General features: G+C 44.4%; 1 protein-coding gene across 1 annotated transcript in view; it reads left to right on the top strand.

Annotated features, from left to right (window-relative positions):
- The window catches only part of STRC (stereocilin), a 293114-nt gene that overhangs the window by 98564 nt on the left and 166623 nt on the right, over positions 1 to 27927 (top strand). The window contains exons 15-17 of the mRNA XM_069221443.1: positions 1296 to 1419; positions 2342 to 2433; positions 21203 to 21338. Of these exons, the coding sequence (XP_069077544.1) occupies positions 1296 to 1419; positions 2342 to 2433; positions 21203 to 21338 (352 nt within the window). The remainder of the gene's footprint in view (positions 1 to 1295; positions 1420 to 2341; positions 2434 to 21202; positions 21339 to 27927) is intronic.

Genomic DNA, 27927 nt, shown 5'->3' with positions numbered 1-27927 from the left:
TTGTTAGAGTATGACAGGTCAGTGGACGAGGGTACACCACTTAAGAATATGGATAAAAGCCAGACTTAAGGAAAAAATGGCCCGAACAGCTAATTATATACTTGTAAACCAAGATGTCTTCTATTGCTGGTAAATACGTTTGAAAATAACTTACATGACTAGACGTTTGGAGTTTACTGCCCCTTGCCCCAGGAGAATAAATGTCTAAAATATTTGTTGTCTTCCTAGTTTAAGTAGTGACTGCCTGTTAAATAGTAAATCAGAGGGAGGAGAAGAAATCTGTTCTTGGAGGCCATGTTCAGGGATAGGTGCACAGCTAACTCTCTGGCTATATTCGTATTTTAGTTATGGGTCCCTGAATACTTTGAGGTACTTCAGCGGGAGCATTGGAAAAGGACCATGGAATCATATGTTTAATTTCATATTGTTGTTTCTTTACTGTGTAAACAGACTCAGTTTCTTTGGTGGAAGATTCAAGACACCACTAACACAACTAGAGACTCAATCCAGTGAGTTTAAACTCCTTTGAATTTATTTTGATTGACATGGAAATGTATTCAAGCTTTTGTGGTCACTCGTCGAAAATAGTTGGCATGTGGCTGCCGTACAGAATCCATGACTTTTGAGTTGCAAATTATAGAAATAACAGGAGAATTGCCTTTCTAATGCTGACTCATTTTTTCTGTTCAGTGTTGGGCTGGACTTTCGGGCAGCCTGGCACTGCCACATAGGCCTGCTTGGAAGGGCCAGTGTGTTTCTTTGGTCCCATCAAGGCCCAAGGGACCCCAAAATGTCCAACACTCTGGCCCTTCGGAGCCAGATTGCCTAAAAAGCAAGTTCAACACCTTGCTTGTTATGCTTTGTCTGTTATTGTTGTATACGTGTCTATTGTTCGGATAGAGTGAAAAATATCCTCACATACATTAAACATATCCTTCTAATTGGCAAAACTGCCCTGTGTAGTGCAGTACTTACAATGATAATTTTTAAAATTGTTCTGTGTCACTTTTATTTTCTCACTACACATGAATGTATTTTCCCATGCTATAGCTGCAACAATTTAATACCATGTTGAGATCATCTTAGTGGATACATAATTTTAAAAAGGTGTTGCTGTGCTACATTTCTCTCCACTTCAGTTAATGACCTTAGAGTGATTCATAGTTTTCTGTATTGTACGTAATAAAATTATATCTGCTGATTCTTATTTTTTCACATGATGTACGTATCCTCATTTGAACTTTGTGCAAGAGGAACGCTCCTTTAGACTGAAAATAGGCTTTCTTTTTGAGCAGGGAATTGGGAACCCTTGCCGGTGGAATAGACTGCAACACCCTAAAACAGTGGAGTTTACGGTCAGAATTTCTGGAAGTTGTGAAACATTTGTATGGGCTTCCAACAGGACTGCAAAGAAATACGGTAATGAATTGAGCGTTTTTCTGTGTATATAAGGAGCTATCTTTCCATGCGGGTATCTAGGCCTTGCCCCAACCCCCTGTGGAAGTCAGGAGGAATGTAGTAATTTAGTCAGTGATTAGCTCTGCATCATGGCCAGGAATTTCAAATTGAGATTACCAGCATGTTAAAGCACACCAGTGCGACAATGCTGGCTAAAAATGCACCCGAGTCAATCCCTGTGTTCAGTGGACAGTGTTGAACTTCATATTCATGTGAGGCTGAATACTGTGGATGGTAACTTTATTAAATCGGTGAGCCAGACTACAGGAAACCGCAGTCACGGTGAAGAGCAACTTTAATTAAAATGTTGTCGTTTTCCAACCAAATAAGGTAACTTCAATAACAGTGTGTGTAGAGGGGGTCTGTAACTACCAACCAAACACCAATAAAGTAAAAAATAACGCATTTACCGCTTCCAATTACAAAAAAACAAATAATTAGTAAAAAGCAAAAATAGGCGACAATGAGAAGGAATTGCCATTGGTATGTCAAATATTAATTAACCAATTTGAATGCAATGGGCTAAATATAAATCAAAAACATTCAAACCCAAAATAAAATAAATATTTGTGTATGGAAAAGAATGCCCTAATCCTTTACCTGGAACGCGAAAGGATGTATGGAACTAGTCAGTATCCAGTAGCACAGCTGTTTCAAAGTCAGCTGTTAAAGGACAGCGCAGCAAGATTATGAGTTAAGAAACTTCAGCCCTAGGGTGTTCACCACGGTCCTACGGGCAGAAGCAGTGTGAATTACCTTGATGTGTACTACTTCACAGCCATATGGCATGCATTCTGAATAGTTTTCTTTCATGAATATTAAATATTCCACACAGAATGTTTTAGTGTTAAGTGTTTACCAATGTGCTGTTTCATGTTTTTAGAGGAGATGCATCGTAGAGGAAATCCAGAGGCGGTCTTGGCTATCAAAAGAGGATCTGATGCGGCTTGGATCAGAATTTATCATAGACCTACCGTGTGTATCAATCAACATTTTTCAAATTCTGCTGAATAAAAACGTGTGATGGCTTGTTACGTGTGGTGAATATGATTACATGTATTTTATTGTAACACTTTTTTTTAAATGTACTTCATAAAATGCAGGTTTAGTCTGTACACTCTTAGAAAAAAATGGAGTTGCATTAATTCATTTTCTGAGACTTTACAAGAAGCAGTCTCCCAGCACATGTGGAACGTCCCGTAGATTATAACTGAATCATAGTGAATCAGCAAAGTATACACGTCAGTTCACTATGAAGATCAGGTTAGAACTTATATAGAGGACCAAGTGTAAAGGAAATGTGTAATAAGTGTATTAATAATGACTACAGTTTCATCAGTAGTAGAAAATAAGTTCTAAGCAGTCTGCCTGTGGACAATTTAGAAATACTATAATGCTATCATGCTAAGCCGCAAACACATGATGCTTTGATCATGATTTTAATAACAATACAGATTTCTTTTATCGTAAATAAGAAGTAGACAAAAGAGCATTAATGTTATAAACTATGGGCCTGATTCACAAAGGTAAATTTACACTTTTATGTATATTTATGACTTTTTCCTTTTCACAAAGGTATTTTACAAGTAGTATCTTTACAACTGCTGAATCATCACACTCATGGTGGAGACTCCGCACATAAAAAATAGGACAGTCCTATCTTTTCATGAACAGAGTCTCTGGCACGACTGCAGAGAATCTGCAGTCGTAACGTTACTACTCGTAAAATATATTTGTGAATAGGAATAAATCATAAACTTACATAAAAGTATAAATTCACATTTGTGATGCAGGCCCAATATGAGTAAGGCACAGGCTACACAACTGAGTTCACTCTCGTTGTGTCGAAACGCAAAGGCCCTCATTACGATTTCTGCGGTTTTGAAAAAAGACCACCGAAGCTGCGGGCGCCACAATACCGCGATGTGCTGGCGGTATTAGTGGCACCATATTTGGACATTTCCGCTGGCCCAGCGGAAAAGTCACATCAACATTGAAGCAGGCTCATAATGGAGCCGGTGGCAATGTTGATGTGTATCGGGTGCAGCAGCACCCGTCGCGCATTTCACTGCCCGAAATTCAGGCAGTGAAATGCACTATGGGGCCCCCAGGGGCACCCGAGTCCCCCTTACCGCCAGCCTTTCCATGGTGGTGTTTACCGCCTTGGACAGGCTGGCGGTTGGGGAATCATAATCCCCAGGGCAGAGCTGCTTGCAGCGCTGCCCTGGGGATTGTGACCGCCTGGCCGAAGCCTGGCGGTACAGTGGAGGGGCAGACGGTATGGCTGTGGCTAATGCGCTACGGTCACAATACACTGGCGGAACACCGCCAGCCTGTTGGTGGTGTAACCGCCAGTGTTCTGCCAGCCGCCAGGGTCGTATTGACCCCCAAAAACTTCAAAGTATATTTCTAAAGCACTCTTTTAGATCACCTTGTCCTGCACCCGGGAACTGGGGGGAGAGATAGCGCTCCCCCCATGTGCTCCCCACCCACCCCCCCAAGGCAGGGATGGAAGGGGAAGCCCTTCCCCTTCCACACCCCCGTGACGTCAGCGCGCATCGCGCGCTGACAATCACAGAGGGCCTCCTCCCATCGCGCTGGAAGCTCAGCTTGAAGTCTCTCTGAGCGTTTCGAAAGCCACGTAAAAAAACAAAAAAACTCCCTGGTGTCTAGTGGTTTCTGTCCCCCTTGGGGGCAGATTGGCCTCATAAAAGCTACTAGGCACCGGGGATTTTTTTTTTTTTTTTACAGATGGGGAGCGACCCCTTGGACAAGGGTCTCTCCCCTGGAGGGGAAAATTGTATTTAGGCCATTTCTGCCCCCTTTGGGGGCAGATCGGCCGATTTTTGCTATGCCAATCTGCCCCCGGGGGGGCAGAAACCACTAGACACCGGGGATTTTTGTTTTTGCGCCAATGTAACGCAGGGGGAGCGACCCCGTAGGCAAGGGTCGCTACCAGCAGGGGGGTTTGGGGGGAGGGGGGGCAAATTTCTTTTAGGCCATTTCTGCCCCCCCTGGGGGCAGATCGGCCTATTGTTATTAGTCCGATCTGCCCCCATGGGGGAGAGAAACCTCTACGCGCCAGGGCAATTTTTATTTGTGTTTTTTTGTTTAGTTTATTTTTTTAGAGATGGGGAGCGACCCATTAGGCAAGGGTCGCTCCCCTGGGGGGGCAAATTGTATTTAGACCATTGGCAGATCGGCCGATTTTAGGTCAATCTGCCCCCAAGGGGGCAGAAACCACTAGGCACCAGGGATTATTTTTTTTGCGCCAATGTCACGCAAGGGGAGCGACCCCGTAGACAAGGGTCGCTTCCGGGGGGAGGGTTGGGGGGCAAACTTATTTTAGGCCATTTCAGCCTATTGTTATTAGGCCGATCTGCCCCCAGGAAGGCAGAAACCTCTAGACGCCAGGGCAATGTTTTTTTGGGTGTTTTTTTGTTTTTTTAGAGATGGGGAGCGACCCATTAGGCAAGGGTCGCTCCCCTGGGGGGCAAATTGTATTTAGACCAAGGGGGGGCAGATCGGCCGATTTTAGGTCAATCTGCCCCCAAGGGGGCAGAAACCACTAGTCACCGGGGATTTTTTTTTTGCGTCAATGTCAGGCAAGGGGAGCGACCCCGTAGGCAAGGGTCGCTCCCGGGGGGAGGGTTGGGGGGTGGGAGGCAAATTTATTTTAGGCCATTTCTGCCCCCCCTTGGGCCGGCTGAGCTAGAGGCCAAAATCCACAGGTAGGCACTTTGCAAAAAACACCTATGTTTTCTGTGAAAAAATGTGGTGTCCACGTTGTGTTTTGGGCCATTTCCTTTCGTGGTCGCTAGGCCTACCCACACAAGTGAGGTATCATTTTTATCGAGAGACTTGGGGGAACGCTGGGTGGAAGGAAATTTGTGGCTCCTCTCAGATTCCAGAACTTTCTGTCACCGAAATGTGAGGAAAATGTGTTTTTTTAGCCAAATTTTGAGGTTTGCAAAGGATTCTGGGTAACAGAACCTGGTCAGAGCCCCACAAGTCACCCCATCTTGGATTCCCCTAGGTCTCTCGTTTTCAAAAAAACAGGTTTGGTAGGTTTCCCTGGGTGCCGGCTGAGCTAGAGGCCAAAATCTACAGGTAGGCACTTTGCAAAAAACACCTCTGTTTTCTGTCAAAAATTGTGATGTGTCCACGTTGTGTTTTGTGGCCTTTCCTGTTGCGGGCGCTAGGCCTACCCACACAAGTGAGGTATCATTTTTATCGGGAGACTTGGGGGAACGCTGGGTGGATGGAAAATTGTGGCTCCTCTCAGCTTCCAGAACTTTCTGTCACCGAAATGTGAGGAAAATGTGTTTTTTAGCCAAATTTTTAGGTTTGTAAAGGATTCTGGGTAACAGAACCTGGTCAGAGCTCCACAAGTCACCCCATCTTGGATTCCCCTAAGTCTCTAGTTTTCAAAAATGCACAGGTTTGGTAGGTTGCCCTAGGTGCCGGCTGAGCTAGAGGCCAAAATCCACAGGTAGGCACTTTGCAAAAAACACCTCTGTTTTCTGTGAAAAAATGTGAAGTGTCCACGTTGTGTTTTGGGCCATTTCCTGTCGTGGGCGCTAGGCCTACCCACACAAGTGAGGTACCATTTTTACCGGGAGACTTGGGGGAACGCTGGGTGGAAGGAAATTTGTGGCTCCTCTCAGATTCTAGAACTTTCTGTCACCAAAATGAGTGGAAAACGTATTTCTTTAGCCAAATTTTGAGGTTTGCAAAGGATTCTGGGTAACAGAACCTGGTCATAGCCCCACAAGTCACCCCATCTTGGATTCCCCTAGGTCTCTAGTTTTCAAAAATGTACAGGTTTGGTAGGTTTCCCTAGGTGCCGGCTGAGCTAGAGGCCAAAATCTACAGGTAGGCACTTTGCAAAAAACACCTCTGTTTTCTGTCAAAAATTGTGATGTGTCCACGTTGTGTTTTGGGGCATTTCCTGTCGTGGGCGCTAGGCCTACCCACACAAGTGAGGTATCATTTTTATCGGAAGTCTTGGGGGAACATAGAATAGCAAAACAAGTGTTATTGCCCCTTGTCGTTCTCTACATTTTTTCCTTCCAAATATAAGAGAGTGTGTAAAAAAGAAATCTATTTGAGAAATGCCCTGTAATTCACATGCTAGTATGGTCACCCCAGAATTCAGAGATGTGCAAATAACCACTGCTCCTCAACACCTTATCTTGTGCCCATTTTGGAAATACAAAGGTTTTCTTGATAGCTATTTGTCACTCTTTATATTTCAGCAAATGAAGTATAGAATGAAAACCCACTGCAGGGTGCAGCTCATTTATTGGCTCTGGGTACCTAGGGTTCTTGATTAACCTACAAGCCCTATATATCCCCACAACCAGAAGAGTCCAGCAGACGTAACAGTATATTGCTTTAAAAAATCTGACATTGCAGGAAAAAGTTACAGAGTAAAACGTAGAAATAAATTGCTGTTTTTTTCACCTCAATTTTAATATTTTTCTTTTTCAGTTGTTATTTTCTGTAGGAAACCCTTGTAGGATCTACACAAATTACCCCTTGCTGAATTTAGAATTTTGTCTACTTTTCAGAAATGTTTAGGTTTCTGGGATCCAGCATTGGTTTCGCACCCATTTCTGTCACTGACTGGAAGGAGCCTGAAAGCACAAAAAATCGTAAAAATGGGGTATGTCCCAGTAAAATGCCAAATTTGTGTTGAAAAATTGGGTTTTCTGATTCAAGTCTGCCTGTTCCTGAAAGCTGGGAAACTGGTGATTTTAGCACTGCAAACCCTTTGTTGATGCCATTTTCAGGGAAAAAACCATAAGCCTTCTTCTGCAGCCACTTTTTCCCATTTAAAAAAAAGAAAAAGAAATTTTCACTGTATTTTAGCTAATTTCTTGGCGTCCTTCAGGTGAACCCACAAAGTCTGGGTACCTCTAGAATCCCTAGGATGTTGGAAAAAAAGGACGCAAATTTGGCTTGGCTAGCTTATGTGGACAAAAAGTTATGAGGGCCTAAGCGCAAACTGCCCCAAATAGCCAAAAAAAGTCCTGGCACAGGAGGGGGAAAAGGCCTGGCAGCAAAGGGGTTAAGCATTTGTTGTACACACACAGGCAATACACGAGGAACACACACTCAAAGATTTAACTCCAAGCCAATAGTTTTTATATAGAAAAATATATTTTCTTAATTTATTTCAGAACCACAAGATTCAAGATTTGAGGTAAGTACATAAAATGCAAGGTACTTCACACAAGTAAGTATAGAACTTTGATTTAAAACAGTAGTACACACAGTTTTGGTTAAAATGGCAATAAGCTATTTTAAAAGTGGACACTGCAAAAATCAATAGTTCCTGGGATGAGGTAAGTTTGGTTCGGTTTCTCAGGTAAGTAAAGCACTTAACAGTCAGTCTCTTGGGCATAGGCAGCCCACCGGTGGGGGTTCAAGGCAACCCCAAAGCCACAGCACCAGCAACACAGGGCAGGTCAGGTGCAGAGGTCAAAGAAGGGCCCAAAACACATAGGCGGCTATGAAAAACAGGGGTGCTCCGGTTCCAGTCTGCTAGCAGGTAAGTACCTGCGTCTTGAGGGAGCAGACCAGGGGGGGTTTGCAGAGCACTGGGGGGGACCCACACAAGCACACAAAACACACTCTTGGTGGCACCGGGGCAGCCGGGTGCAGTGTGCAAAGTAGGCATCGGGTTTGCTATCAAAAGCAATGGAGGGACCCAGGAGTCACTTAGGCGACACAGGCAGGTCACAGTGGGGCTTCTCGGGCCAGCCACCGACTGGGCTAGGATCAGGGCCACCAACTGGTCACTCCTGCACTAGTAGGTGGTTCCTCTCGGTCCGGGGGCTGCGGGTGCAGTGCTTGGTCCAGGCATCGGGTTCTTTGTTACCAGGCAGTCGCGGTCAGGGGAGCCTCTGGATCCTCTCTGCAGGCGTCGCTGTGGGGGTGCAGGTGGGTCGACTCAGGGTACCCACCTCATCGTAGTCACCTGGGATTCCTCTCTGCGGTGTTGGTTCTCCTGAACTCAAGCCAGAGGGGCCAAGTCAGTTGTCATCTCTGTCGTCTCTGCAGGGCTTTCAGGTCAACAGTCCTTCTTGTTGTAGGTTGCAGGAATCTGATTTCCTGGGTTCAGGGTCGCCTCTAAATACTAAATTTAGTGGTGTGTTTCGGTCTGGGGGCAGTAGCCAATGGCTTCTGTCCTTGAGGGTGGCTACACCCTCTTTGTGCCTCTCCCCGAGGGGAGGGGGGCACATCCCTATTCCTATTGGGGGAATCCTCCAAACTCAAGATGGAGGATTTCTAAAGGCAGGGGTCACCTCAGCTCAGGGCACCTTAGGGGCTGTCCTGACTACTGGGTGACTCCCCCTTGTTTTCCTCATTATCTCCTCCAGCCTTGCCGCCAAAAGTAGGGGCAGTGGCCGGAGGGGTGGGCCTCTCCACTAGCTGGGATGCCCTTGGGTGCTGTAACAAAAGGCATGAGGCTTTGAGGCTCACCGCCAGGTGTTACAGTTCCTGCAGGGGGAGGTGAGAAGCACCTCCACCCAGTACAGGCTTTGTTCCTGGCCACAGAGTGACAAAGCACTCACCCCATCTGGCCAGAAACTCGTCTGGTTGAGGCATGCTGGCAGAAACTGGTCAGCCTAGCACAAGGAGTCAGACTGGTATTCATGGGGCATCTCTAAGATGCCCTGTGGGTGTATTTCACAATAAATCCCACACTGGCATCAGTGTGTATTTATTGCACTGAGAAGTTTGCTACCAAACTTCCCAGATTTCAGTGTAGCTATTATGGAACTGTGGAGTTCGTAATTGACAGACTCCCAGACCATATTCTCTTTATGGCTACCCTGCACTTACAATGTCTAAGGTTTTGCTTAGACACTGTAGGGGCATAGTGCTCATGCCCTCACCTGTGGTATAGTGAACCCTGCCTTTGGGCTGTAAGGCATGCTAGAGGGGTAACTTACCTATGCCACAGGCAGTGAGAGGTGGGCATGGCACCGTGAGGGGAGTGCCATGTCGACTAAGTGATTTTCTCCCCTTCAGCACACACAAGCCGTGAGGCAGTGTGCATGTGCTGAGTGAGGGGTCCCCAGGGTGGCATACGCCATGCTGCAGCCATTAGAGACCTTCCTTGGCCACAGGTCCCTTGGTACAAGGGTTACCATTTACAAGGGACTCATCTGTGTGCCAGGGCTTTGCCAATTGTGGGAATAAAGGTACAGTTTAAGGAAAGAACACTGGTGCTGGGGCCTGGTTAGCAGGGTCCCAGCACACTTTCAATCATAACTGGCATCAACAAAAGGCAAAAGTCAGGGGGTAACCATGCCAAGGAAGGCACTTCCTTACATAAATGATGTGTGATCCGAAACTTATAAGAAGCTGATACAAAGCTGTACTTGCACATTTAAAACCCAGATGTCTCCTGTAAACAGTGAGCTTGAACTTGTAGTAATGCACCATTGCAACAAATCCTCTGCTCTCCCTCAAAGGAGTGAGTCAGGAAAAATGGTTTACGTTTGCAGTTCATATTTCTAGTGACGAATGCCTTGAATTTGTTGGCGATAGACACTCTTGAATTATTATATGTCTAACTTTCAATGTCGGATATTACTGCTGGTTTATTGAGTTTAACCAATAGTCATCTACAGTGCATGTCACTGACGTGACTAAAACATGCAGTCTTTCTCCAGTTCTTAATTATTAGTAAATGTTCTTGTTTACGAGGTTTAGAGATTCCATGATTTTGCTTTGTTGGACTTAGAGCTCAATTGCTTGACTGACTACTATAACAGGGCTATCATGTACTTTCACCCAACATAACTTTATTAAATGAGCATCATTTGGATAAATATTAACAACACCTTTTATTAATGGTAAGAGAATAGTCCAATCTATTATGTATGATGAGCGTGTGTCTGTGTGTGGGTCTGTGTTTATGTGTCTTGGCAAAAGGGCCTCTAGTTTTAGAACTAGTAAGTTATTTGGGGCCAGATGTATCAAGCGTTTTTGCATTCGCAAATGGTGCGAATGGCCGTTTGCGAATGCAAAATGCCTTTCATTATGTATGAAAGGCATTCGCTATGCAATTTAAGGAATCGCTAAAATAGCGACCCCGTTTAGAGACTCGCAAATTGCGATTCTCTAAATAAGAAATCGTAAATAAGGAATCCTTATTTGCGATTTCTTAAGCACATGTATCAAACTTTTCCTTAATGCAAATTTGGCATTAAGGAATCACAATTACCACCAAATACAACTTGGTGGTAACCATATGCAGATTTTAAAAATGCATTAAAAATGCATTTTTAAAATTGACATGTAACACACACATGCCCCTTTGGCATGTATGCGCCTTACATGTCCTTAAATAATTTTTTGGGGTGCAGCAGAGGGGGCCTTAGGCCCCCAGCACCCTGGGGTTTTGTATTTCCCAAATTGCGAATTCCAGTTATGAATTCGCAATTTGGGAAATGCAAAAAAATCGCAAATATGGGCCTACAGGCCTATTTGCGATTTGGTAATAACATTTGTGATTTTTAAGAAATCGCTATTACCGAATCGCAAATATGATAGATACCATTTTGCGATTCTGCAATAGCGATTTCTTAAAAATCGCTATTAGAGAATCGCAAAGTGGATTCTTGATGCATCTGGCCCTTGGTTCTTTATTAGAGCATGTGAAAAATTATTAGTGAACAATTCATTGCATTACATTTGTACATATGTTATTACATTTGAGAAGGTGCTCAATTTCATATATTTGTAGACAGTCAAATCTTAATCTTAAAAGCGAATAAACTCATCTTCACTGCAGAGCATACTTGAGAACGTTAATTCTTAAATGATGGCAAACATAATGCTGAAACTGAGTTTTAGTATATATCTCTGGATACAGAGCCCCAGTGCTTAAAGAGTTGTATCCTTCACTAATGGCTCAGTAATCAGAAACTCCCACAGCCAAGTGAGCATAATTTTGCATTCATTTTTATTCCAGTTTTCCGAGAGAGGCTGAAGTGTATACGCTAGCTAGCTCAGTACCTTGGTTCTTCGAGTTGTTTGCACAGTTGAGACAGTTACCATACAAAGATAATTTAGCCCGGGCAGGTGAGCTGATCGTAGGGGCCAAATCTGATAGTTGCAATGCATTGATTAACATGGAATAGCATAACAATTGTTGCGTCATCCACAGATATTCTAAAATAAGGCATGTTCCCATTCAAATGCATGACACTTGCTTTTTATGAGCTAAACTGGCTCCCTCGTTTTCAAAATGTTGAGAGCTGTCAAGCCTTATATGGCAAGAATACTGCTTCATTCTACTTCCGAAAGAGAATATAACTTTATCAGCCATGAAAGCCTCCTTGTTCTTCAGACAAAGCAATTAAATATCCCCGTGACTAAGTGGTGTCAGGGTAGGGCACATAGGTTTTTCTTACATGCCATGGTTAAAAGAAATAATATGCCCACAGATGCTTTGCAAGACTGAACTTTTCTTAACATTTGGAAACATGATTACAACAACTGATGTCTATATGGGATAGAATTGTGCTTCTGCCCCCCAAACTCCTTTCGCTTTCCCTTTTGTACCACTGATATTCGTCTTGCTGTACTTGTTTGCAGGGATGAAGAACGCAGCAGAGGAAAGTCAAATTGATTCTGTAGTTTCCACTTTTTGCAAGCCCCCAAGAAAGCACCTGAGGGCCAATGGGTGGAATAACGGTTGAAGCCCATGATCCCATCGGATTAAGAGAAAAAAAATAGTGGTTGTTGTCACTCCTGTTACTACATGTACATAAGTAATAAGCCCTATAGAAGCTCGTTTACATGTCTAGCTAATCATTTTCCTAATGTGCCTCTACCTACAATGATCGGATGCAAAATATAAACATCTTGTCAGGGATAGCCATCACTATATAAATGCAAATCCTCATCCACAGTGAGTGGCATGCTTCTTTATCAGGTCTGCTCCTGTATGGAGTTTTCTCCCTCCAGTGTTCTGGGAATTGTATGCCACTATGATTACCAGGTAAAAGGATAGTTGTAGAGGAAGAAACAAATATAGGGGGTTATTACAACTTTGGAGGAGGTGTTAATCCGTCCCAAAAGTGACGGTAAAGTGACGGATATACCACCAGCCGTATTACGAGTCCATTATATCCTATGGAACTCGTAATACGGCTGGTGGTATATCCGTCACATTTGGGACGGATTAACACCTCCTCCAAAGTTGTAATAACCCCCATAATGTCCTCCTTGGGACTTTGAACTAGTAGACGACAGGTGATGCCACTTGTTCTATCAGAAAAAAGGATGGTCATATTATCAGCTCTAGTCGGTTTGTCGTCATCATATATGAGACCTAGCATGTCACTAAAATAGTTCAGAGGTACCCATCCATTTTAACATTGCACATAGAAAATTGACACATTGCCTAAGATATACTGAGTTACGTGAAAATGTTTATGTGAGTACTAAAGCCCTAAAGAGCCAGGCACATTCTTTAGGACTCTGCAAGGTCCAGAATAACACATTGCATGCTGGCTGGGTTTTTCACGTAGTAGACAACTAATCAATTGAGAAGAGCACCTGAGATGGTTTCCAGTTCATTGTTTTTTTCAAGGAGCTTTTGGTCTACAGAGAAAAATGACATAATACAATAACATGTACTCAAACGCCTGTACATGATACATGTATTTTATGAGAAAACACACGGTGGCCTTGTAAACATTGTTTCCGTCGTAGTAACTCATGTTAAATGATAGGGAGTTCGCAGTCCTTTTTTACCACCTGAGATGAGTCAAATTCAGTAATAATTATTCCTTGCTTGAGAGTGCCACTCCTAATTAGTGGCAGCATGCAAACTTTCATGCATTATTTACATAGCCAGTGTGTGGGCTCAGTTCCTACCTGTTAGAAATGGGGTCTTTGGTTGGCAGTCAGGTTACCCCCTGTCCAAGCAAGGACCCTCACTCTAGTCAGGGTAAAAGAGAATCACCCTCAGCTAACCCCTGCTTACTCCCTTGGTAGCTTGGCACGAGCAGGAATGCTTAACTTCAGAGTGCTAGGTGTAAAGTATTTGTGCCAACACACACAGTAGCTCAATGAAAACACTACAAAATGTCACAACACAGGTTTAGAAAAATAGAAAATATTTATCTAAACAAAACAATACCAAAACGACAAAAATCCACAATACACAAGTGAAGTTATCAATAAAAATGCAAAAAGAGCCTTAGTTAGTGTGAAAATGTACCTTAGACGTGTCAAAAATAACCCCGCACGGGCAAGTGTGCGTCAAAAAGGGCTTGCTATGCATCGATATCACTCACAAGCAAGACCTTGCGTAATTTCTCCTTCAGTCGGGTCGGCTTGCGTCGTTTCTTCTCTCCGCAAGAGAGCGATGCATCGATCCGGTCAGCACTCTCGGGTCCGGGCAGGCCTTGCGTATTTTTATACGCCCAGCGGTGTTTGTGTCAGAAATCCAGCCGCACGATGATCCGAAAACCAAGCAGCGCGGGTTGCAATCTCACCAGACTCCGTCAGCGATGCTGCAGGTTGTTTCTCCAGCCACGTGCATCGATCTTTCAGACGCACAAGACGAGTGTGGATTGCAGCCGCGAAACTGGCGGCACATCTATTTTTCAGCCGTGGATCGGAGTTGCGTCGATCTTTTCCCCGCACGGCGGTCTGTGCGTGGATTTTTCACTCTCATCCTGCCAGCTTCTCCTTTCAGGGCCCCAGGACTGGATGGGCACCACTTGGCAGAGTAGGAGTCTCAGCAGAGGCTCCAGTTGCTGGCAGAGAGAAGTCTTTGCTGTCCCTGAGACTTCAAATAACAGGAGGCAAGCTCTAAATCAAGCCTTTGGAGAGCTCTTCACAAGATGGAAGGCACACAAAGTCCAGTCTTTGTCCTCTAGCACAGGCAGAAGCAGCAACTGCAGGATAGCTTCACAAAGCACAGTCACAGGCAGGGCAGCTCTTCTTCCTCAGCTCTTCAGCTCTTCTCCAGGCAGAGGTTCCTCTTGGTTTCCAGAAGTGTTCTAAAGTCTGTGGTTTTGGGTGCCCTTTTTATACCCACTTGCTCTTTGAAGTAGACCTACTTCAAAGAAAAGTCTCTCTTGTTTGTGAAATCCTGCCTTGCCCAGGCCAGGCCCCAAACATACACCAGGGGGTTGGAGACTGCATTGTGTGAGGGCAGGCACAGCCCTTTCAGGTGTAAGTGACCACTCCTCCCCTCCCTCCTAGCACAGATGGCACATCAGGAAATGCAGACTACACCCCACCTCCCTTTGTGTCACTGTCTAGTGTGAGGTGCAACCAGCCCAACTGTCAAACTGACCCAGACTGGGAATCGACAAATAGGCAGAGTCACAGAAATGGTTTAAGCAAGAAAATGCTCATTTTTTGAAAGTGGCATTTTCAAACACACAATCTTAAAATCAACTTTACTAAAAGAAGTATGTTTAAATTGTGAGCTCAGGGACCCCAAGCTCCACATATCTATCTGCTCCCAAAGGCAATCTACACTTTAATCATATTTAACGGTAGCCCCCATGTTAACCTATGAGAGGGACAGGCCTTGCAACAGTGAAAAACTAATTTAGCAGTATTTCACTGTCAGGACATATAAAACACATTACTATGGTGGTCATTATGACCCTGGCAGTATTATAACCGCAGGGCCAAAACGACGGGAGCACCGCCAACAGGCTGGCGGTGCCTCCCGGTGTATTTTGACCGCGGCGGTAGCGCCGCAGTCGCACCCCGCCACAATGGCCCTGGCGGATGTAATCCGCCAGGGCAGCGCTGCTTGCAGCGCTGCCCAGGGGATTACGAGTCCCCGACCGCCAGCCTTTTTCTGGCGGTCTGAACCGCCAGGAAAAGGCTGGCGGTACGGGGAGTCGTGGGGCCCCCTGAAAGGGCCCCATGCGGCTTTTCACTGTCTGCTGTCGCACGGCCGCAACACCCCGGCTCCATTTGGAGCCGGCTCCTATGTTGCGGCCGTCATCTCCGCTGGGCCAGCGGGCGGAAACCAGGTTTCCGCCCGCCGGCCCAGAGGGGATCTCCAAATGGCTGCGGCGAGGTGCGCCGCATTGGCGGCCGCATGGCAGTCAGATCTTGGCGGGCGGCATCACCAAGGTCGTAATGACCCCCTATATGTCCTACCTTAACCATACACTGCATCCTGCCATTGGGGCTACCTACGGCCTACCTTAGGGGTGTCTTATATGTAAGAAAAGTGAAGGTTTAGGCCTGGCAAGTGAGTTCACTTGCCAAATCGAATTTACAGTTTAAAACTGCACACACAGACACTGCAGTGGCAGGTCTGAGACATGATTACAGAGCTACTAATGTGGGTGACTCAACCAGTGCTGCAGGCCCACTAGTAGCATTTGATTTACAGGTCCTGGGCACCTCTAGTGCACTGTACTAGGGACTTACCAGTAAATCAAATATGCCAATCATGGATGAACCAATTACATACACATTTTGTATAGGAGCACTTGCACTTTAGCACTGGTTAGCAGTGGTAACATGCCCAGAGTAACAAAAACAGCACAAACAGAGTCCAGCACACATCAACAACCTGGGAAACAGAGGCAAAACGATAAGGGAGACCACGCCAAAGATGAAAAGTCTAACACCACCTTTCTGCTTTGCCCATTGAGCTCTCTGGGGAGCCTACTGGGGCTTCCAGGTATCATAGAGGAGAGAATTTAAGTGTGTAAGTATTATGAATGGCTTGAACATAGTGGCAGTTCTTCATGTCATACATGAATATATTTATATATTTTGTAGTTCTATAAAATACTGTGGTGCAAAGCATGCTCTCCCACAAAAGGACTGCTCTTTCTTTGGAGTTCCCTTCACTCTGCTATTTGGTCACCAGAGGAGGCTGAGCTGGCACCCAGGATGTGGTGAAAACGCTCTGGATTGACTCCAAGGCACCATGAAAGTCTAAATGCACATGATGATTGCTGAGTCATCAAGCGTGGACTCTCATTTATAAAAGAATTAAGACCTCTGGTATAATTCAGTCACTGTCCAAATACCTATCAGCCGTGGCCTTTTTCCTCAGGATCTGTATGAATGTCTTTACATTCACCTCCCGGCACCTCCAACTCAGAATGCTGTGGTAGTGCTGTAGTGGCTAAGTGAGGAAAAGGGTTTTGGGAAAGGAGCAGTAGGGGAGGGGATCTGAAAGGGAAAGATCAGCTAAGAACCAACTATACTTGAGTCATTGATCATCACACTCCACAGGTAACAGTTCACAAAACATGAATGATAGGCATTACCCTCAGTTTACCCTCAGCTCAGTGTCCTGTTATTGGTGCTAAAAAGGAAGAATTCCATCAATGGCCATAGTCTTACTAGTCATGCAACATTCGCATGCACTTGACGTCACAGAAAAAAATACACTATAAACAGTTAGCCTTCACTGTGGTCTTTCCAAGGACAGAGTGAGGTGACAAACTTCTTAGTTGCTTCATTGGGAAGATTGACCACAAAATAAGAGAGGCCCACAAAGCCTATTACATCACATGGGACTTTGTTTTGAGGAGCGTGGTTAGCTCAAGTAAGAGACACTGTATTGAAGATAATTCCCCAGAGTAGGGAGATTAATTCTACTGGCTGCTTCATTTTTAAATTAAATTTCTTTCCTGGAAGACCCTACCGGTCTCACTCAAGGATCCTCTTGCCCAGAGAGACCTTTGAGTCTTTTCTTGCTGCCAGCTCTCACCACAGTACACCAGCTGGGGAACGGGAGGAACTAATACTCAGCAGAGTTTCAAAATAGTAAGCACTTACCCTTGGGTGGGGATACTCTTATACTGAAGCCACACCCAAGATGGCCTCTTCACCTGGGCGCTTAGAAGTCGTAGTCTGGAAGATCACAGCTAAGCAGAAAGAATAAGCAAAACAGCTGTTTCGCGCTGGGAAAGTCAAGATTCTTGTAATAGATTGTAGCACAACCACTGATGCTCAGACCCAGTGATACCATGGGCATTACCACAAGGTAGGCCCCAGGCATTGCACACTTTATAGCATGGGGAAAAGTACCTGTGGGCAAGGGAGACTAGAGTTGGAGTGGGCCCTAGAGCACTCACCGCTGCAATGTTAACAATACCATAGCATCTAATGAACATGGCCTGATGGTCCTTTATGAACATCAGGATTAATTGGAAATTTCTAAGCAAGTTTATGTGTCATCATCATTGCCCAAACTGTGAAACAGTACAGGTGTTACTGCCACAGAGCAGATATTTGACAGTGCTATGCCGACAATCTACTCACAGGGAAATTACTCTACAGTTGAGCTCAGAGGTGGTTTATTCTTGCTCAGCATGGAAGTTATCTTATTTTGGCATGTTTATGTCACAGTGAGGACAAGTTACTTTTATTCATATTCAATATCATTGTTTAGTCCAGATGAATATGTTTGCATCTTGAAGACCGACATTTGATCTTTTACCTGCAGGCTCAGTGGGTGAAGTGACGTTTCTTTTGTTATTGACCTTTTCAGTCACCGTCCTTTTAAGGCAGTCAAATGAATAATTATTTTCATTGAAGAGGGTTACCAGTGTTGTGGTGATGCAAGCACATTCAATGTTACTTTTTTGTTCTGTGATGCAAATTTCAGCTTTCCTAGTGGTTATTCCCATACATTTAACCCACAGCTGTAAGTCATTAATAAATCACACAATCTGTGCTGAAACTTGTCATGGATATTTGTTCCAATGGAGTTCATAGTCTAAATTCTACTGTCATGAATTTTCTGACTTTAAATATTATGATCCAGTATGGCAAAGTTAGTCTCTTAGATTTGATCACATTGCAAAGGAAACAAAGGACATGAATATATGTTTACCACAATGTATGATATCCCATTGTGTGTGTTTGTGTGACGTATTTGTCAAGTACTGACTGCAAGTCATTGTTTCATGCTCACTCCTTGGTGTGTCTAATTATTGTCTTTGAATAACCCTTCGTCTCTAATTTAGTTTAGCCTGTACCATAAATATTTCAAGATCAATGCAATTTTGACTAATCCTCAAACGTTAGACAAAAGTTAAATTCTCTTTAAGTACCTTGTAATGATTGCTTTCAATCCCTAAAGCAAGTTTTGGTTTGTTGTCTTAATATGTACTCTGCTATTCAAGAACGTCACTTATGTTTTCCTTGTGGTATCAGTCAACTTAAGGTGTGTGTGTTGGATGTTGAGCCGAGAGAAGAACTCACCTGTAGACCACTTAACACTATTACAAGTCACAAAATGCCATTGATTTTGGAAATGCCAGATAATAATTTTAACCTGTAACTGTTTTTTGATGGTAGATTGCTGATGGTAAAAATTGTCTTAGTATATAAACGAACATGCAAGTTTGCCAAATTCTCAGCAAAGGAAGCCAGATAGAAGTGGTTCCCATTTGTAGGCATGTATTGTCTTAAATGTCAAAGAATTCCTTAATCAGGCTAATTCTTCACATTTCATGACAAATGAGATGGGTGTATTGTAAGGTTAAGTTCAAGAAAGCCATTTCTGTGTGGAAGGACAGTCTGTAGACTTAGGGTGATTTTGCACTGTGAAATTCTGGTGTAAGGGGGCCCCCAATTCATGGCTCATCAAGCATTGACTGTTGAATGTAAGAACCTTAAAGATATACAGAACATAAGAACTTTGGGTACGTTGCTGAGGGGGTGAAATCCTACGAGTTGATGTGAGGTCCTGGTGAGGGAATCCATCGTGCAGCGTGATTTCCAGGAGGCTGCAAGGATGCTGTTGATAAGGGGCTTGCGATGCAAAATCCTGCATCCAGGATGTTTTGAGGATTAGTCACACAGAGGCGGTTCCAAGGAAGTTACTGTCCTTGCGATGGGAAATCCTGCATTGTCATCGAGGATGCCGTCAGTAAGGAGCTTGGGATGCAAAGACCTGCATCAGGGATGTGTCACACAGTGGTTATGATGTGATATTTGGTGAGGTGATGCTCAGCGGTGCCAATGCTGATTTTCTGGGAGTTGATGCATTGGTTCTGCTGGCACTGAGGTTGAGCTGGCAGGGCACCTTAAGGCCCAATTCCAAGGGTCCAGGACTGGGGTGGCACCACTTGGAGAGCGAGCAGGACTCACAGCTGGCAGAGTCCAGGTGCTGGGTTCAAGATGGAGGAAGTCTGTCCTGTCCTTTATCCTTCTGATCAGGAGGCCAGCCAACTGGCCCTTGGAGTCACTGTGTTGGTCCTGGGTTCAAGTTGCAAGTTCAGTCATTCTAACTCAGGTAGGAGGGCGCAGAGAAGCAGAGTGGCAGTCCTTCTTGCAGCACAGCAGTCTGAGTCTTCCACAGATTCAGATTTGTACTGAAGAGTTGAGGTCTGCGATCCAATATTTATAGCTGGTGACCACTTTGAAATAGGAGAAGCTTATAGAGGATTCCACCTTGCAGAGGTGTTTGGAATTTCCGGCCTCCCTACCATGGTACCAGATTGTCTGGGGTCATAATAGACCATTGTCAAATCCCTTTGTGAGAGTGCTCAGGCAGGGCCTTTGTGATCCTCCCCATCGTTAACTCAGAGTGGCCCATTCTGCCAACACCTAGCTTCTCATTCTTGTCTCACTCTTTGGGAGCAATACACAAAGAACAACTGCTAACTATACATAGTCATGTGACCCAGGATACAGGCAGCAAACATCAAATGGTTGGGACAAGGAAATTACAACTTTCAAAAAGTAGCATTTTCAGAATTGTGAATAAAAATTCGACTTCACCATTAAAGAGGGGTTTTAATTACAATTCCTTAGACACAAAACTTGAGCTGTCAACCTTCTCCCAATAGAAAGTTATCACATATTAATTGTAATAAGGTAACCCAATGCTATCCTATTGAATAGGCAGGCTTTGCAGCAGTAAAAAAATGAATTTAGTAGTTTTTCTCTACCAGGGCATGTAAAACATAAGATGTACATGTCCAGTGTTTTAAATACACTGCAACGAGCCCTCTGGGCTGCTCAGGGCCTACCCTAGGGGTAACTTGTATGTATCAAAGAGAAAGGTTTATTTCACCAGGACAAAATGCCAGTTTAAAACTGCACATACAGGCTGCAATGGCAGGTCTGGGACTTGTTTACAGGGCTACTTAAATGGGTGGCACAATACGTTCTGCAGGCCAACTAGCAGCATTTAATTTGCAGGCCCTGGATACATGTAGCACCACTTTACTAAGGGACTTACAAGTAAATTAAATATGCCAATTGGGTGTAAGCCAATACTACCATGTTTAAAGGAGAGAGCACAAGCACTTTAGCACAGATTAGCAGTGGTAAAGTGCACACAGTCCTAAGGGCAGAAAATACAAATGCAGCAAAAACAGGAGGTCTGAAGGCAAAACGTTTGGGGAAAGACCAACTTAAGGCTGACATTGCTAACAGTACCTTTTAGATAAGAGGTGATGTCCACCACCTTTGGGATTCTATTGAATTAACTTTAATGATTTTGAATCCATCATGCATTGTTGTTCCTCAGCTTTTTAGCATTTACCTGAAATAGCATGCAAACAGAAGCACCTCAAACTATGGCTGTCAAACAGAGTACAGTGTTATGAATTACAGAATCATTATAGAATCCAGAACATGATTAATGGCAAGGAGTATGTGCCTTGGATGCTACCAGAAACCAGATTTGTTGCTTATTTTTGCGTATTCAAATCACATACTTATACAGTGTTTATCATTTTATTGTGTATTTCAGAGTGAAACTGATTAATAGATTGTCCAATGAGTCTGTGAAGATATTTTTGGAACATGTGAACAAGCAACCAACAAGTTTCCTCAGGCTGCCTTTCCATAAACAAAAGGCACTGGCTCACACTGCTCTTCGTGTCTTGGTAAGAGGCCACTCTGTTTTTTGGCAGCACTGAGACTTATATTGTTTGCTTTTTCTCCAGGTTTTGCTATTTTCATTGGAACAATAATATTAAAAGGAGACATAGGGCCTGATTACAACTTTGGAGGAGGTGTAATATCCGTCCCAAAAGTGACGGTAAAGTGACGGATATACCACCAGCCGTATTACGAGTCCATTATATCCTATGGAATTCATAATACGGCTGGTGGTATATCCGTCACATTTGGGACGGATTAACACCTCCTCCAAAGTTGTAATCAGGCCCATAGTGAGGACACTTTTGAAAGATTAGATGGTGACTTAAATAGAAAAAGGTGGGCCGTCGAAAGAATGAAGGTACACCAGATTTTACGATCACTGCCATGGAGAAACATTTCTGTAACAGCAATGGTAGAACCGAGAACAACATATCTGGATGCTGGAAACATGCCCCCGAGCTCAGAGAACATTTTCAGTATCTTTGTTACATGTGTTCCAGACAGTCTGACTTTGTCGAAAACACTTGCTTAAAATGGTGACGGCATTGAATGTTTTGGGTCAATGTATTTGGCTGTGTAGACTAACAGTGCAGAGACGGAATTGATGGTGCTTTTAAATCTTCCATAGGATCAAACCGTTAAACAGATGATGTAGACTAGTGACATGCAAATGTAGCACCACCAATGATATGTTTTCATCTAGCTCCACACAAAAGTAAAACATCTAGGGCCATATGTATGAATTTCCGTTTTTGCATTTCCAAAATAGGAAATGAAAAATGGAATGTACCAAAATAGAGACTTCCTAATAGCTATACCTACAGAGTAGGAATAGCTATTAGTAAATCACTACTTAGGAAATGCTTCACCATTCGTTCCTATGGGCCTGAAGGCTGATAGGTATGAATGGTTTTGCATTTTCAAATTTGCGATTTCCTAATAGAAAATCACAAATGAGGAAATGCAAAACCAAGGATGCCTATGGGCCTATGCCCTCCTTGATGCACCCCAAAAAAAAGTGGAGCACATTTTAAGTGCACAAATGCCCTAGGGGCATGTGCGCTACATGGCACTTTAAAAAATGCATTTTGGGTGCATTATTTAAAATTGAACATGGTTACCATCGACTAGAAGTCGATGGTAATTGCATTTCCTAAATGCCCATTTCTCCTTTAAGAAGTGCTTTTGTACGTATGCCTAGGAAATCCCTATTTGGGATTTCCTATTTAGGGAAACGCAAAATGCAATTTCTACTGGGTAGAAATCACAATTTGCGATTCCTTATCTTCCTTTGTACATATGGAAATGCAATTTAGCATTTCTTAACGTACCGAATTTGTGATTCGGTCTGTTAAGAAATACTAAATCCTTTCATACATATGGCCCCTAATGCCTTAAAATTAACTGCAGTTTTCTGTGAGTAATCAAGAACTTACGCTTGGTTGAGTTACACATGAAGATATGCTTCTCACCGTGAAAATGCACATGGGGTATGAACAGCAGCATCAGATACAACATTAAAGTTAAGAAATAAACACTATAAAATTCCCAGGATAATTTAGTTGCAGCAAAAACACTTTAATGAGCAAAGTGGCAAAAATAGAAGAAAACTTGATGCAGGAATATGTACAAAAAAATAAAGATAAAGACTTCTTTAAACTTAGTATGAACCATTGGTACAACAGTACCTTGGGATACTTTTCCAAAAGGCCCACTGGATTATAGCAGGACGTTTGTTTTTAGCACAGGCACAATGCAAGGGTCACTAGGGCCCATGTTTCATTCTTTCATTTTCAGAATAATAATATCTTTTATCCAAGACAGTTTTACTCATTTGCAGCAAGTGCCCATATTCTAAAGGACACTGTTAAAAATGAATGTGGTTCCTGTGCTGATATTTTAAATGGCCCGACTTCTCAGGGAGAGTTCTTTAGATACCAGGAAAAGTTTCAAAGGCTATTCAACAAATTTCTTTGCGACCACAGAAAAAAGTCCAGTTCATATTGGGCACGCCGGTTTTCTCCAATGCAACAAAATGCACTTTGTACTGTGATTTTCTTCCCTTCACCTCATTTGTAGCTTTCAGGGAGGTAGGCCAACAGCGATAGTTTTCCTAGAGAAGCATTGAGCACTCTTTCCTTCTTGTGGAACAATAGACCAGCGTTTCTTGTTCCCAAGAATCACTTTTAGAAAGCAGAAATTCAAGGGAGAGTTGAAGGCAATCACTTAAGCAACTTAGTCAAAGGGGATCAAAAGTGCTTCCAGATAGGTGTTTTTTTATGTTTATTCCAGCAGCATTCTGTTTCCAGAGGGTGACAGCTTACTTGTTAGATGTAACCCCACATTGGGTATTGATGCTTTCTGAGCCATCACTGTGACTTTCCCATGCTTACTACACCCCTAATTTTCAGTAGTGCTCCATGCTTCATTGGTGAAATATTCCAAAAAACATTATTGTCAAAATAGTGAACGGCAGGCGCCATTCTTCTCAGCTATAGGGCTCCAAAGGACACCTTGCTCCTTTTCTAATCCGTGATCTCCCCTCAAATTCCAAGAGCAACCTTTCCAGATATCCACTGAAACTACGGTAACTCCCTGGGTGTAAGATTGTGGAAAGATCAACATCATAATTGAGCCTGATCTTGGAAATGTGACAGAGGCTTGTCTTTGGGACCATTTTATGTCAAGCAGAGCCCTTTTACAAACATAACTGAAACCTTTTGACAGCAGACCTGGGAGTTCAGGGGAAGGCTAGTTACATTCTCAGCAAGCTGGCCCTGGGCATCTTAAACTGGCTGATAATTCAAATTTCATAAAGAAAAAATGTACAACCTTAGTAAACATCCTATTGGTGGCACCGATATCACTACTCTGATGTTTCCACTGGAAGGATACACTTGTGGGGAGAAGGCTCACAAGTACTTTACAAACTTTAAAAGAAAACATGCGTACCTTGTATTTGAACACTGGAATGTTGAGAGTTCCACTGAAGACGGTGGAGCAGCAGTGGCCTATATAAACTGATATTTACTAGAGGCTCTCAACATCTCAGTGTCCTAATGTCCTCTGCCTGTCTCTTTACCCTACTTCCCCAAAATATGTGGATTGGGCAGAGCAAAGCAAAAGGCAAAGGCTGTGCAGCAGGCCACACGGAGCCTTCACCCTTCCCTCCTCATTCTTCCTATTGTCACTGGCCCTTTAGAAGGAGGGATTGATGAATGCTGCTCAGCTCCTTGGTCTCCCTGACTTGGCTGAACTACGCAAAATCAGTCTATTTGAACCAGGGAGGGCCAAGAGCTCATTTCTGACAGCCTGCTTTGACAGCTCTTGCTGTGAATGATCAACAGTTAACAGCTGTGGCCTGTATGGCCTGGTAACAGTTTAACATTCACAGCAAGATCTGTAAAACAAGGGCTTTAGAGCTGCAGGGGAATTTGATCCTTCTCAGTCTCCAATGCCTTTGTTTTCGCAATTAGGAAGTTCCGCTCTCATGTGGCCAAATGTTCTTATAGCTTTATAGCCCACCAATAGCAGGGCCATGTCGGCCATTAAAGAGCCACTCCCTTGTTAAAGGTCCTTGTCTTCGTTTTGCGTCTTTATTACTACAGCTGGCCTTTAATGCACATCGCAGCAGGCTATAAAGCTACAGTACAATGTTGAACTAATTATGTTTTTACCTCCGCAAACATTTTCTGTTTAAAAATATTGCGAGCGGTGTCAATGGAAAAGTTGTTTTAACCTTTGCAGTAGACAGCACTTTGGGAATCATACTGTATTACTGTAGATGCTTGCATGCTAACGTAATTTACATGTCTAATTTTAAAGTGCTATTTACCTAGGCCATGCTGTGCTTCAAGGTACACTTTATAGGTGACTTTCATCATGCTAAAAATAGGATTTGTACATCGCAAAACGCTTTATTTGGACATGTGCATGCATTTTCCCTGCTGGCATACAGCCTTGTTGGGCAGCCCTGATGCACGTTTCAAAAGTCTCAGAGCGGCGTAAGATTGCACTGTAGTCCATAGGTTGTAGGAAAGTACCATCTTGCCTGGCATTTTACTCCCATATTTCACTGTATATATGTTGTTTTAGTCTATGTGTCACTGGGACCCTGCCAGGCAGGGCCCAGTGCTAATAAGTATGTGACCTGTATGTGTTCCCTGTGTGATGCCTAACTGTCTCACTGAGGCTCTGCTAACCAGAACCTGAGTGGTTATGCTCTCTCTGCTTTCCAAATTTGTCACTAACAGGCTAATGACTAAATTTACCAATTCACATTGGCATACTGGTACACCCATATAATTCCCTTGTATTTGGTACTGAGGTATCCAGGGTATTGGGGTCCCAGGAGATCCCTATGGGCTGCAGCATCTCTTTTGCCACCCATAGGGAGCTTTGACAATTCTTACACAGGCCTGCCACTGCAGCCTGCGTGAAATAACATCCAGGTTATTTCACAGCCATTTACCACTACACTTAAGTAACTTATAAGTCACCTATATGTCTAACCTTCACCTGGTGAAGCTTGGGTGCAAAGTTACTTAGTGTGTGGGCACCCTGGCACTAGCCAAGGTGCCCCCACATCGTTCAAGGCAAATTCACCAGACTTTGTGAGTGCGGGGACACCATTACACACGTGCACTATACATAGGTCACTTCCTATGTATAGCGTCACAATGGTAACTCCGAACATGGCCATGTAACATGTCTAAGATCATGGAATTGTCACCCGAATACCATTCTGATATTGGGGTGACAATTCCATGATCCCCCGGGTCTCTAGCACAGAACCTGGGCACTGCCAAACTTCCTTTCCGGGGTCTCCACTGCAGCTGCTGCTGCTGCCAACCCCTCAGACAGGTTTCTGCCCTCCTGGGGTCCAGGCAGCCCTGGCCCAGGAAGGCAGAACAAAGGATTTCCTCTGAGAGAGGGTGTTACACCCTCTACCTTTGGAAATAGGTGTGAAGGGCTGGGGAGGAGTAGCCTCCCCCAGCCTCTGGAAATGCTTTGATGTGCACAGATGGTGTCCATCTCTGCATAAGCCAGTCTACACCAGTTCAGGGATCCCCCATCCCTCCTCTGGCGTGAAACTGGACAAAGGAAAGGGGAGTGACCACTCCCCTGATCAGTACCTCCCAGGGGAGGTGCCCAGAGCTCCTCCAGTGTGTCCCAGACCTCTGCCATCTTGGAAACAGAGGTGTTGGGGCCACACTGGACTGCTCTGAGTGGCCAGTGCCAGCAGGTGACGTCAGAGGCTCCTTCTGATAGGCTCTTACCTCTCTTGGTAACCAATCCTCCTTCCTTGGTAGCCAAACCTCCTTTTCTGGCTATTTAGGGTCTCTGCTATGGGGAATTCCTTAGATAACGAATGCAAGAGCTCACCAGAGTTCCTCTGCATCTCCATCTTCACCTTCTACCATAGGATCGACCGCTGACTGCTCCAGGACGCCTGCAAAACCGCAACAAAGTAGCAAGACGATTACCAGCAACATTGTAGCGCCTAATCCTGCTGGCTTTCTCAACTGTTTCCAGGTGGTGCATGCTCTGGGGGTAGCCTGCCTTCACCCTGCACCAGAAGCTCCAAAGAAATCTACCGTGGGTCGACGGAATCTTCCCCCTGCTAACGCAGGCACCAAAAGACTGCATCACTGGTCCTCTGGGTCCCCTCTCATCCTGACGAGCGTGGTCCCTGGAACACAGCAACTCTGTCCAAGTGACTCCCACAGTCCAGTGACTCTTCAGTCCAAGTTTGGTGGAGGTAAGTCCTTGCCTCCCCACGCTAGACTGCAAAGCTGTGTACTGCTTGATTTGCAGCTGCTCCAGCTTCTGTGCACTCTTGCAGGATTTCCTTAGTGCACAGCCTAGCCTGGGTCCCCAGCACTCCGTCCTGCAGTTCACAATCTTCTGAGTTGTCCTCTGGCGTCGTGGGACTCCCTTTTGTGACTTCACGTGGACTCCAGTTCACTTTACTTCTAAGTGCCTGTAGGGGTGCTTCTGCGGGTGCTGCCTGCTTCTGTGCGGGCTCTCTGAGTTGCTGAGCGCCCCCTCTGTCTCCTCCTCCAAAAGGCGACATCCCAGTCCCTCCTGGTCCTCAGCAGCACCCAAAAACCTCTACCACAAGCCTTGCAGCTGGGACATCCGTCTTCCAAAGGAGAAGTTCCTATTCCTCTTCTTTCTTGCAGAACTCCAAGCTTCTTCCAACCATGGTAGCTTCCTTGCACCTTCAGCTGGCATTTCCTGGGCTCCTGCCCCCCCTCAACACTGTTGTGACTATTGGACTTGGTCCCCTTGTCTTCCAATTACTCAGGTCTGGAAATCCGTTGTCAGTGCACTGCTGGTGTGTGTTCTTCCTGCAGAATCCCCCTATCATGACTTCTGTGCTCTCTGGGGGTAGTAGGTGCACTTTACTCCTACTTTTCAGTGTCTTGGGGTGGGGTATTTTTCTAACCCTCACTGTTTTCTTACAGTCCCAGCGACCCTCTACAAGCTCACATAGGTCTGGGGTCCATTCGTGGTTCGCATTCCACTTTTGGAGTATATGGTTTGTGTTGCCCCTATACCTATGTGCTCCTATTGCAACCTATTGTG

The sequence above is a fragment of the Pleurodeles waltl genome, chromosome 3_1, assembly GCF_031143425.1.
Source record: "Pleurodeles waltl isolate 20211129_DDA chromosome 3_1, aPleWal1.hap1.20221129, whole genome shotgun sequence".
NCBI classification, from domain to species: domain Eukaryota; kingdom Metazoa; phylum Chordata; class Amphibia; order Caudata; family Salamandridae; genus Pleurodeles; species Pleurodeles waltl.
The sequence above is the reverse complement of the archived record's forward strand: the minus strand, read 5'-3'. Positions and strand labels throughout refer to the sequence as shown.